This window comes from Neodiprion lecontei, chromosome 1 (genome assembly GCF_021901455.1).
Source record: "Neodiprion lecontei isolate iyNeoLeco1 chromosome 1, iyNeoLeco1.1, whole genome shotgun sequence".
Classification (NCBI taxonomy): domain Eukaryota; kingdom Metazoa; phylum Arthropoda; class Insecta; order Hymenoptera; family Diprionidae; genus Neodiprion; species Neodiprion lecontei.
Genome location: NC_060260.1, coordinates 149,941 through 162,671, shown reverse-complemented (window position 1 = coordinate 162,671; position 12,731 = coordinate 149,941). Strand labels below are relative to the sequence as shown.

Genomic DNA, 12,731 nt, shown 5'->3' with positions numbered 1-12,731 from the left:
AACGCGTGCTTACTTGAAATCAGGCTGTTTCCTAAAGGACGACCAGAGTAGGTTGTTAACGTGCATATAAATCGGCGTGGGTAAATCTATTTCCAGGCCAGCCTGTACGATAACCTTTTAAGAGATAAGGATTCGCCGATGTTGTGCGAAATCGACGTGAGGTGCTTGGCCGTAGAAAAGAGACATTGTAGTTATGCATATTACGATTGACCTTACCACAAACGTATAATGCGCGTTTGATATAATAAAGGGGGAAAAGTCACGCAGCGCTAGCCGCGGGATATTGTATATCTGTATACACTACGGTTCGTACTTTGTACACGAATCTGTGTATGAGGTGGGTGGCGTATGTGTTTGACACGTAGTTGTGGACTTGGTTCGGGTGTATTGGAGAAACACTTAGAGTATAAGTATCGACAGGCCAGACGTTGGCCTCGGTCGTCTTGCTTAGTCCCTTCCTGCCGAGCAGGGATCGCTGCATCACAGCTACGTCAAGAATGTCGAAGATGCCGATCTACTTGCCACAACTTTTATTCTTAGCAATTTTCCTGTTTTATTCGGTGGGAAAAGAATGTGGCGCAACTCCGTTAAAAAATTTGGAATCACGAGAAAGTTCGAAGACCTGCGGCTATCAAGTGAGTAACTGCGTCTTTCGACCATGTAGTATATTATTTGCTATCTTCAGTACACAGTATAATTTCAACACAGACCGGACGTAGATATATTTATAACGGACGTAGACTAGCAGTTGAAAAATTTTATATCACGAGACAATTCTAAGACCTGTGATTATCAAGTGAGTAACTGCAAGTTTCAACTTTGCGGCATTATTTATGATCATTAATATGTCATGTATTTTGAAAACTGACTGGACGTAGATATACGAAAGGAATTCGTTGAGTTGAGCAACATTAAAGCAGACCATAAAACAATAGTGGTAGGGCTAAAGATTTATCCAGAGTATTAATTATTATGTTACTGCCAATCATGTGCTTAATGACACCGAATTACAGGCTTGTTCAAAACCCAGCCAAAACAAATTGAATATCCATTTAATTCCGCACACCCATGACGATGTTGGCTGGTTAAAGACAGTCGATCAGTATTACTGGGGTGGTGAGTACTTCATTTACTTTCATCTATATTACAAATACATTGTGTGTCATATATCATCCGGTTGTTTATAGCCAAGTTTTAAATTTTGTCAAGCCTGAAAAATTAAAACGTTTTCGATTGACAATAAGCGTGACTTGTTTCACTGGTGTCACACAATTGTACAGTTGTAATCTCGTTGGGAGTAAAATTTAGTTTTTCGAAAAAAAATTTTTTTTTCCCATTTGGTATCTGAGAATCAGTCCTTAAAATATTCTACGGAATGTTTAGAAGTTCATACTTGTATAATATTTAATACAATTACAACTAATTTGATTAAATATAATGTATAGACTAAAACTCATAATTGATATTATACGCCCGAGGGCGACTATCGCGGGATAATTTTATAGTCGAGTTGACGACCTGTCGTTTCGTTATGACGAAGATATGCAGTCGAGTTTGCAGAAAACAAATTAAACTTTTGAACACAACGTAGCGAAAAACAGCGGTTACGTAAAGTGGGTCCAAAGTTCCGAGAAGAGCGACTTGTAGGGATTTTTACGCAAAACCAATGTTCTACGAGTTACATATTGACCGTACGAAATATTAGACTGATCAACGCAATACTAATACCAAACATTGATTTTTAAGGCCGTCCCTTGATTGCAAAAGCTGGAGTCCAATACATTTTGGATAGCGTTATCCACGAACTACTTGAAGATCCAAACAGAAGGTAATCAGCATAAAGCTAAATATTTATATATCTATAAATATTGTAGGTACTGCACATACGTACGGTACTTGGAGTTTATCATCTGTGCTAAGTTTAGAAAAGTGTAAAGTACCGCAGGTGTCGAATGCGTGTAATTGCACGCACGCGGAAAGTAGATGTTCATTTTGGAGCAATGTGCATCGAAGAAATAATGACCTGTCACTTGTTGCATATGTCAACGCCACTGTATAATAGATACCTATATGGTATTCCTCACTGATTTACAGTCTACCGGTACAACGCCATCAGTTGTGGAAACATCGCGAGACTTGGTGATTAAACGTTTCCAACGTGGAGATAGAATTTACTGCAACAAGTGACACGTCATTATTTTAGTAATCTTATTTTTATAGTTTTGATCTAAGCGTGAAAAATCTATAAGGTTCATCTACGTGGAGACCGCCTACCTGTGGAAGTGGTGGTCGTATCAAAGTGACCGAGTTAAGACAGATGTTCGGAGACTCATTGATGAAGGTCGGCTGGAAATAATAAGCGGGGCATGGAGTATGAATGACGAGGCGGTCACTCATTATCAATCAATCATCGATCAGTTCACCTGGGGCTTCAGGTACGCCAAATATTCATCATACCGATGATTATCAGGTCATCGCCGTATTCATCTTAGCTGCGTATTGTAGATGTATACGCATGGATTTTTATGTGTCGCTGAAAGAGAAACCCGGGTAAAATTCAGCCGTTTATAATTCAGGCGAGAGATAGGACGGCTACATTAGTTGCACTCGTGTTCAGAAACAAATAAATAATCGCGTATAGTTACCAACGACTCTGTATCACCGGCAGATTCTCAACCACGTTAAACGATTATTGCCGTAGAATTAACAATGAAAGAACATGTACTTATACAGGTGCACATTTTAGATATTTATGCGTTATTTCTAAAGGTAAAATCCTTCGCAGCATTTCCAAGCACGTGGTAATATAATATTTTTTCTGGATAAGATTTCAGTCGAGATTAATCTCATTAGCATTTCACCTCCGCGATTTTGACTTTTCTTTAAGTGACTTGGTATTGCATGGCTACACATGTTATATAGATTATACTAACCCAAAATAGTTTTCATGGATACAGACATGCTGTTAAGTGCTTGGGCATGTATATAGATTGGTATTCGATAATTACTTATTAAGCACCAGGCGGTTGTATTATCAGCTTCGCACGTGCGTGGATTCGTAAATTGGTGGTGAACCGTTTTTAGGACCATCCTGCAGGCCCAACTCCAGCCAATTAGACATACTTATCTTGCCTCAACATCAGGACAGAATCCACAGCAACCTTTTTTCGTAACAACACAATACTACCTGTATCTTCCCGTTCTCGCCATAGGCGCCTTAACGACACATTCGGATCGTGTGCACGTCCCCACGTCGGATGGCAAATAGACCCCTTTGGCCACTCGAGGGAGCAGGCCTCGTTATTTGCTCAGATGGGCTTCGACGGTCTCTTCTTCGGTAGGCTGGATTATCAGGATAAGAGAAACCGCATGGATAAGAAAACAGCTGAAATGATTTGGAAAGGGAGTGACAGTTTGGGTATGCATCTGTAGTTCAGAAAACTTGAGAACTATCCTTTCACTCTTATGGTTAGCAAGACCAAGTAACAATTACAGTGGACATAATTTTATTGTAGGAAACAAGGCCGATCTGTTCACGAGCGTCCTTTTCAACACTTACAGTCCTCCGCCCGGGTTTTGTTTCGATATACTCTGTGCAGACGAGCCAATAATCGATGACCCTCAAAGTCCCGACTACAATGTTGACCGTAGGGTAACAATCACGATTATCCATACTTAAATTATACAAACGTCAATGGTAATCTGTTCGTGTATTCCACTCTAATGATCATTTATAGTCGTTTGCTGGCCTACTCGTGCCACCTATACCAGACATACTCTTTCCACCCTTTCCTGCCCCTCTTCGAAAATTTTCGACAAAAGCGAACAACGAATCCACATAGACTATAGATCTGCTCGCAGTAATATGATTTCTATTAATCCACTTTGTTGACTATTTTTGCAACCTGACAAATATTTGCATACACCGTATTGTAGCCCAACGGAAATGCTTAAAAAATGATCAACGGTTTCGACATCTGTTTTCACTTGATAAATTCCATATAAACGAGTTTGTCTAACAAAATTCTAACGTTCGTTGCCAGATTTCGTCGCTCGTCGAGTACGCCACAACCCAGTCTAAATATTACCGAACGAATAATGTCATATTGACGATGGGAGGAGATTTCACGTATCAAGTTGCCGAAACGTGGTACAAAAACTTGGACAAACTGCTGAGGTACTCTATTTACTGATTGATTATAAATTTAGCAGCTCCTCGAATTTTTCCGGAAACTGAGCCTACTACAGCCTAGTATGTCACTACTAAAATATTAATTGAGATCTATCGTTGGAGGAATTTTTGTAAAGGATCGTGATAAATACGAAAGAGGGGGCGGGCAGGGGTGGTTCGGGAGGAGGGGAAAGCGATGTTTAACACACACGATATGGTGGGCAATGTATAATGTAGACCACTTGGCAGGTGGCGCAGTTACTGGTTTTTGCAGAAACGCAACAAAGTTTTTATCGAACAAATAACATAATCATGACTATGGGGGATGATTTCAATTACCAAAGTGCAGAACTGTGGTACAAAAATTTGGATAAATTAATCAGGTAAAATAGAAATATAAATGTAGCCACTTACCTATCTATTTGTTGGCGACATGTTAATTTGAAAATCGTATTGTTGAAAATCCATTTTGCTATTTATGGATGTACCGTCGAATCAGCTGATAAGAGTTTCGTTTCTTCCCTTTTTACTTGGGGAATAAAGTCTATTGATTTGATTAGACGGCGATTAATTAAATCTTATAATAAAATCATAATAATAGTAAATAAAGTTAACCATTATCATCAGATACGCAAACGAACGCCACGGAAGTACAGTAAACGTGTTTTACTCGACACCGTCCTGTTACCTGAAAGCCGTCAACGAGCAGGCCCTCTCTTGGCCAACCAAGTCTGACGACTTCTTTCCATACGCCAGCGACCCCCACACCTACTGGTCAGGATATTACAGTTCGAGGCCAACAATCAAATTTTACGAGAGAATGGGAAATAATTACCTACAAGTAGGTCAAACTATGCATATCGGCTGGTATTCAAAGCTGGTCGAATGTTTCCGTGAACGCGTAATTGATAAAAGAAAATAGAGAAATTATCAAATCTTTATTGAAAATAGAAAAATTGACGTGTTTCTCAACGTGCGATCGAAATGTTAAATTTATAATCTGTACCTACTAGAAATTGATTATTAAGTGAAAAATTGGTTTACTTTCAAAGAGCACGACAAAATAGACAGAATTAGCAACTTTTACAGAGAATGAGCGACTTGGCACCGAACTATCTGTTGGTGACAAGAAATCTTGAAGCCTTCAGCTTTTGGGATGTATATTTACTTATTATAGAGTCGTCTCGCTTTTAGAAAATTGCACACAGCGCAAAAATTCGAAAGCAACTTATAAACTGATACCCGCTATCCAAATGTCATTCAACTTGAGCTGTTTAGCTTCTTCGTTGTGATCCTCGGCGATTGAGACCTAGCTGCAGATAGAAATGTATAGCTATGCAATTTGAAACTTTGCAGGTATCAAAGCAACTTTCAGCATTGACTAATATATCGACGTCGGAAACATATCTGAATCCGTATCGTGAAGCGATGGGTGTACTTCAACACCACGATGCGATTACTGGAACTGAAAAGCAGCAGGTTGCTCAGGATTACGCGAGAATTTTATCCGAGGCCATGAAGGGCGGAGAACAGATTTTATCAGATGCGCTTGGGTAAGTATACCGATGACATATCCGATTCACAAGTAGGCTTTGTGGAAAACCAATGCCAATTGATCGTCACTTGCATTAAGCGACTTGCAACGTTAAACCTGATCGTCGAAGTTACCCCTGTATATGATATTACGTCTGACTGAGATTGAATGAAGTACAGTTCAGATCTCTTTTGCAGAAGCTTGATTTCGACAAGAAACCAAAGGAGATCTCGCGACGGTGCAGACGTTCATTTCTATACTTGTTACCAACTAAACATCAGCTCTTGCCCACACACGGAAGAAAATAACAACTTTGTCCTCACTCTGTACAATCCGCAAAGTAGAGTGGTCTCGACCTTTGTTCGCATTCCCGTAACAGGAAATTCATACGTCGTTCGAGACTTCACTGGTAAATATAACGGATGACGACCGTGAAATCATCGGTTGTGTATAAATGCTGAATAGAACACTAGATGCCAATGGTATCTTATCGGAGCACGCAAAAGAACTTTCATATAAATCAGCGCTATGCGTTACATAAAGATTGCCACGAAGTTCCGACTCATCGGTTGGATAACAATATGTTTTGGAGAATGTACGAGAATCGGGTAATTCAGAACTCCGGTATCGCCTGATGCTTTTAATACAATGCCTTGTACTATCCGCGGTTCGCTAATATACCTACTAGGGTGGTTTTTTTTTAACTTTTTTTTTCTTCTTACGTACCTTCGAAAAAGTTAGTTCTGAGCCTCAAACGAAGCTTCGTGAAACCGGAGCACGGTGGCTTAATTCTAAAAGCTGACGCATCCGGTTTGAATTATTCCCATTTGATTAACACAGGGTGAGGGCTATGCAAACACTCTAACCGGGATATCTCGGAAATTATGCAAGTTACGGAGCCTTTTTTTATTCATTTTGTAGGTAATAAAATTTTCTATAAAAAAGGTCGATACTGCTAAATACAGCTAAATATTCATCTTGTAGTCGATACGAACGTTCAAAGTTAAGTTCATTGAATAAATGAATAAAGATGTTTGTTACCGTTCGGTAAAAAGGCGATTTTGGTGGTAAAAGGGCGTATAATTTTTTTTTTATAAAATTTTCTATAAAAAAGGTCGATACTACTAAACTTGCATAGTTTCCGAGATATCCCGATTAGAGTGTTTGCATAGCCCTCATCCTGTGTTAATCAAATGGGAAAAATTCAAACCGGATGCGTCACCTTTTAGAATTAACCCACCGTGCTCCGGTTTCACGAGGCTTCGTTTGAGGCTCAGAACTAACTTTTTCGAAGGTACGTAAGATAAAAAAAAAAAAGTTAAAAAAAAAAAACCACCCTAATACCTACGTTTGGAGGACTGCCTAGAAGCTTGGTCAACTGCGACGACTATACTCACCGCGTAGCATTTTTGTAATCAACTATTTACGAGACATAAATAAATGCAACTAATTGGACGTTTACCAGAATGTATGGAAAAGAAAGAATAATTTACATTATCGTTTCACGTTTAAATTTAGGTGCTAGTATTGTCACGCAAATCATTCCAATACCGCCCGAAGTCCTGGCAATTCCAGGCAGAGAGAGTTCAGCGATCAACGAATTAGTTTTTCGTGCTCGAAATGTTCCAGCTTTTGGTTACCAGGCCTACTATGTTACTAAAAGTAACAAGAATATTGAACGCGTACGCAACGAAAGCTTTACCGAAGCGACGATACAAAATGAGGTTCGTTCCAATTATAAACATTCACAAATTGTACATAACGCTGTTATTAGTGTTATATATTCGCCCTCTTGCTGCCCAGTTCTTCAACGTCTCAATAACCGATGACGGAAGCACGTGTGCCTTGCGTACAATCCGGTCCGGTGTTACGAACATGAGAATTGCCCAATCCTTCCACTATTACGAAAGCAGTCAAGGCAATAACGAGGAATTTGAAAATCGCTCTTCCGGAGCGTACATATTCAGGCCGAAGAATGCCACCCCCAAGAATCTAACAAATGTTGGCAGCCACCAGATTTATACGGGTAATACGATATCCTAAATAGGAATAACATTAACGAAAATTAAAGATAAACAAGTAAAACAAATGTGTTGTCCTTTAAGTTTAAGTTTTATAGTATGCATGAGCTGCTTATTTTGTTCACAGGTCCACTGGTTCAGGAAATACATATGAAGATTAACGAATGGATCAGTCAAATTGTCAGGCTTTACACTGGCGAAAATTATATAGAGTATGATTGGCTAGTAGGCCCAATCCCCGTCGAGTGAGTACCAATTTACAGTGTAACCTGCATGTCACCACATTCTTTAGTATTGTAGAAGGCAGCGATGATATACTTTGAAAACATGCTATTATGCAATTTACAAGTATTACCGAACCTCCTTAATAGTTACGTCCATCGCGATCGCGTTGAGCAACGAATGACCCTGTCGATTTTTTTCAAATTTCCCAACTTATTCGAGTTCACCAGATTTCCACGGTTTGTAGTCAATTTTTTGAGTTATCTAAAAATGGTACGCGTATATCATCGTTCTGCACAAACCTGCAGCTGTATTAGCTGAAATCTCGATAAATATAAATTAAATGCTTTATAACCCGTTTATATACATATAACCGATTATCGACCATTTGGATTCGATATAATTATGGTACCGTTAATGATATTTGCTTACTTTCCTAGTGATAAAATTGGCAAGGAAATCATAACAAGATACTCTAGCAACCTGGCCACGGGAAACGTGTTTTATACCGACAGCAACGGTCGCGAAATGTTAAGACGCGAGAAAAATTTCCGTCCCACGTGGGCGTTGCAGCTCGCCGAACCTGTTGCGGGTAACTATTACCCTATCACCGCCAAAATCACTATCAAGGATAGAATAAATAAATTGAGAATCAGCGTCCTGAACGACCGAGCTCAAGGTGGCACCAGTCTCAACGAAGGCCAAGTGGAATTGATGGTAAATACCAAATGCACAGAATATATTTGGCTATTTTCAATACGGTTCCGTACGTTGGGTATATTTAAAGTACGAGTATAATACCTGCTATATGCGCGGTGATCCTATAGCTACATCGCAGGATATTGAATGATGATGCTTTCGGCGTTGGCGAAGCTTTGAACGAGATAGCATACGGCAAGGGACTGGTCGTACGTGGCCGGCACCAGATCGTAACAGGGACAAATTTGGACCGTAGCTCAAGTATCCTGATGGAAAAGCAGATGGCCTGGAATTTATTAAATCCCCCGTGCATCCTCGTATCCCCGGCGGGCCGTCGAACTTTTGAGGAATGGCGTAATCATCACCGAATGCAGGCGAGTTCATTTCTACCTTGACAATCTGCGAACATTGCATCGAAACTTCATATTATGTTATTATCGTTTAGGGATCTGGCCTTACGAAGCAGCTACCCCCGAACGTGCGTATTTTGACCCTAGAGCCATGGAAGGATGGTGGACTACTCTTCAGGCTTGAGCACATGTTTGAAATTGGTGAAGACACAAGATACTCTCACCCTGTGGAAATCAATATCAAGGTCGGCTATTATGTAACATACAGGTGTACAGGGAACGTCTCTTGAAACCGCCCGGTTCGAGCCACGCGGTGACTGCCGGTGCCAACACATGTGCAACTTTTACCTGCGCCAAGCGTAGCGGACAAGTGCTGCGAACGACAACTTGTGCTTGTTTTAAGGGATGTTCTCGGTATTTCGGACGACATCACGGCCACACCTGGATTATATAATCACAGCGCGCTAACGTGTGCCGATAATTAACGTTAGGTCTTTTCACGTTTCACAGGATCTTTTCCTTCCCTTCACGGTAACGAATGCACGAGAAACAACGTTGGGAGGAAATCAATGGTTGAACGAGTCAGAGCGTTTAAGATGGGTGAGTGAGTCGAACGAAGTGCACCGTGAACGGGAAAATGTGAGAGTTGTTGATACAGGATTAATAGACGACGCCAACGAAGTTATCAACGTCCTTCTACACCCGATGGAGATTCGTACTTTTCTCATAGAAATTTCAATTTGATATTGATTTAGGTATGTCCAGTACATCTGTAGTGTAAGTCGTATATATAACGACCGAAAGCTAACAGTAAGTGCACCCAATATCCATTAAATATCGTTTCTGTAAATAAATAAATCGCAATTATACAATACATTCATATTTACATTTATTGCTGTTCCATATCGTTTATACATGTAGATGTAATAATAACACAACCACCTGTAAGCACGTGTACACATGCGAATCGTTATACGGTTGCATGTCAATATTGTACATACTTCAGAGAGGATGTTCAAATCCTCCAGGTGCCTTTTTTTTTGACATCAAACGAAGTGTAATTTTAAAATTCAATTTTTGATGCAACTCGTCACTTTGATTATTTCAAGACGGTAAATGGACCGGATTAAATGATCGAGCAACGGGCCATACTCGGCCTAATAAGGGTCGACTAGCCACCTATTATATAGACGAAGACAAATAAGCCTTCTCTCCCAATTTAACCCCACTGTGCTGTTATTATGGTATACAACGTAAATGGCAAAAAATGCTCGAATAGTATTTAGGATTACGCTAAACCAGCAAAATTTGCAATTGATAGATAATTATACCTATTGGTGGATAACGAAAATCCAAATCGAATTCACAGAAGGTCCCCATGCAGGAAGAAACGGTGAAAGCAGACGAAGAGTCATGGACACAAACGTTGATAACCATAACCCCCCAAGAAGATGCTGGGATTCGCACAATAACTGAAACAACATTGATATCGGGGGTGAGCGATACTCCCCTAGTCTTGGGTGTCGACAACGTGATAATCAGGAGCAATGTGCAGCTCAAAACGATAAGACGAGACTTGTTAATAACTATTGCCGAGTTAGAGAAACGAATAAGTTGTAGTGATTCGGGATGTCAAACTTACCTTCGGGGCGTACCCAAGGTCGAATTGCTGTCCCAGTATAAAGATAAGGCAACGCAGACAATGTATTTGGGAAGAATTTGTCCACACGACCACAATTTCGAAGATATCGCAAGTAATCCCATACATATACCGTACATATTAGATATATACATTATACATAGGTATGCATATGTATAATAGTCTCCAGCTGCATTGTGATAAAACCAATAATATGCCACAAATAATCCAAGCCTGCCGATAATGGGATTTATTTGACGGTTCAATGTTACAGGAATAATGAACGACCGAATCATACCTGTAGCAGAGAAAATAACCGAAATTACACAAACTGTTATTAAATTCGATGCGCATACGTCGAATGCTCGTGTGATTGATCGTCTGACTAAGGGAGTCGCGACAGAAGATTTGCTGGAAGATTATAACATAGTGGAAAGCGCGGAAGCGAACGCCTATGTCACGGACATTTTTTACCACATAATGAACAGAGTATTCTGGCTCTCTGATCCCGGCTGTAGTTTTCCCGAAATTAAACTCAAGCACAAAGAGATACAGACTTGTATCAAATGCTATGGGAGTCTTCTTGGAAAGATTGTTCTCGATGTAGACACGCAAACCATTCTGACCTGCGAGCCAAGGCAATCCAATACAAACTTACTTACCGAGTGGACAGCGGTAAGATCGTTTCTGCGCGATATTATTGAGGAATGCGTGGAAAACGGTATTCGCCCACTGGTGACTGCGGACGTGATACTCCACGACGTGGTCGAAAGATGCGCCGGTCAAATCCGTTTACCGTACAGAGATGAAATGTTACAGACATTGGCATCGTGCCAAGCACTCGAGGGCACGAACGACGAGATACTTAGAAAGCTACGACTCGATGTTATTGTTGATACGTTCGAATCGTCGGTAATAGCATTATCAGTCGTTGGGGTTCTCTTGTGTAATACTTACTTTGAAATACACCAAAAAGCCCCTACCGTTGTCGCAGATATCATAAACCGTCTGCTAAAGAAGTCTGTGTTTGTCGCTGAAAAAGTTGCAGCGATCCGCCAAGAAGGGGCATCACGTTAGTTTCGTGCCCACTATTATTCATTAGTGTATTATCTCTCGGATAGGGACGATTGCTTTGAAGATTTTCTACAATATGCCACTGTTACTATCGTGACAAAGAGCTCATAGACCTCGAAACCTAGGATCCGATAAAACCAACTTGTCTCAGACAAATCATTATCAATAAAAAGCTGATCAACACACCTAGTCTGTGTTAAAAACTTTGAAATATTCAAAAGGGGGTGTTCTATTTACAGTCTTTTACTGCCCCTTTTCACAAAAATTCGCCGAAAAAACCATTTTAAAGTTGATTCGGTCTCATATCATAAAACTAATTTTTATACCACAGGTAAGCCACTGGATGATGTGCTTGCCGCGAGAACGCGACGACTTAGAGATTTATTGGAGAATAAAACTGTGGCAACGCTCAGCACAGGTACACAAACCGGATTGGCTGGTGTGCCAGACCTGATAGAATTGAATGAATCTAAAAGAACAACCTGCTCGACTTGCGTAAGACGCTCAGAGTGTTCTGTTTGCGTGGCGAATGGTGATAAAGAATGGAATGCTCCATCTGGAGTCAGGAGGGAAGAAATCCATGGGAAGATACTCAGAACTCAGGATATTTTACTCGCATACAACCCCTGTTACGTGATGGCAACACCTTCCAAAATCAGCGAAAATCAGTCTTCCGTTACACTATCCAGTCAGTTGCACACAGTGCCCATATCAGCTTCGGCGAAAAGAACGCAGCTCCTCTTGAAAGCTAACCTTCGAGCTTCCATTTCATCCTCGACGTCTAGCTCAATTCAAGACAAACCACAAACTCAGAGACAAGAATCCAACTGCATTCGACCGTTGAATACAAAACTGTCAGGTAGGTGGATTACTAGATTTTCAGAACAGAAAATCCGTTAATTATTAGTTTCGTGAATAACAATAATCATTCACTAGCTGCAGGGTCGTTGGAAGAGTGGGGAAAAGTGGTGCAGGTCTTTACATTTACTCCCGATGCGTGGTCGGTATGCGGTAAGATATT

At 40.4% G+C, this 12,731-nt stretch overlaps 3 protein-coding genes across 11 annotated transcripts in view; 2 read left to right on the top strand and 1 right to left on the bottom strand.

Moving 5' to 3' along the window:
* The first annotated feature begins 407 nt into the window (after nucleotides 1-407).
* On the top strand, nucleotides 408-9,871 carry LOC107221829 (lysosomal alpha-mannosidase). Of its 4 annotated transcripts, none has more exons than XM_015660967.2 (17): nucleotides 408-635; nucleotides 1,014-1,116; nucleotides 1,747-1,828; nucleotides 2,250-2,435; nucleotides 3,213-3,418; nucleotides 3,516-3,652; nucleotides 4,421-4,554; nucleotides 4,799-5,012; nucleotides 5,528-5,724; nucleotides 5,903-6,114; nucleotides 7,224-7,429; nucleotides 7,509-7,731; nucleotides 7,854-7,971; nucleotides 8,389-8,665; nucleotides 8,776-9,021; nucleotides 9,093-9,242; nucleotides 9,508-9,871. In XM_015660967.2, the coding sequence occupies exons 1-17, from the start codon at nucleotides 498-500 to the stop codon at nucleotides 9,739-9,741; spliced, it is 3,063 nt and encodes a 1,020-aa protein (XP_015516453.1). In that variant the 5' UTR covers nucleotides 408-497; the 3' UTR covers nucleotides 9,742-9,871. The 4 variants fall into 4 exon arrangements, with proteins under 4 accessions (XP_015516453.1, XP_015516452.1, XP_046602483.1 ...); XM_015660966.2 differs by lacking the exon at nucleotides 4,421-4,554 and adding an exon at nucleotides 4,044-4,177; XM_046746526.1 differs by lacking the exons at nucleotides 1,014-1,116; nucleotides 4,421-4,554 and adding an exon at nucleotides 4,044-4,177 and having other exon boundaries at nucleotides 427-635.
* The window catches only part of LOC107221830 (putative inorganic phosphate cotransporter), a 22,911-nt gene continuing 18,336 nt past the window's right edge, over nucleotides 8,157-12,731 (bottom strand). For 2 of the 5 annotated variants that reach the window (XR_006906398.1, XR_001525632.2), the window contains one exon: nucleotides 8,157-9,046. The gene's annotated coding sequence lies outside the window, so the exon portion shown is untranslated. Of the gene's footprint in view, nucleotides 9,047-9,864; nucleotides 10,470-12,299; nucleotides 12,582-12,731 lie in introns of those variants that run through there. The other 3 variants (XR_006906397.1, XR_006906399.1, XR_006906400.1) reach the window with 2 other exon arrangements.
* LOC107221831 overlaps nucleotides 10,787-12,731 on the top strand; it is a 3,921-nt gene continuing 1,976 nt past the window's right edge. The window contains exons 1-3 of one of the 2 annotated variants that reach the window (XM_046746537.1): nucleotides 10,787-11,708; nucleotides 12,042-12,569; nucleotides 12,647-12,721. In XM_046746537.1, coding sequence (XP_046602493.1) covers nucleotides 10,916-11,708; nucleotides 12,042-12,569; nucleotides 12,647-12,721 — 1,396 coding nt within the window. In that variant the 5' untranslated portion in view covers nucleotides 10,787-10,915. The remainder of the gene's footprint in view (nucleotides 11,709-12,041; nucleotides 12,570-12,646; nucleotides 12,722-12,731) is intronic. The other variant, XM_015660969.2, reaches the window with a different exon arrangement.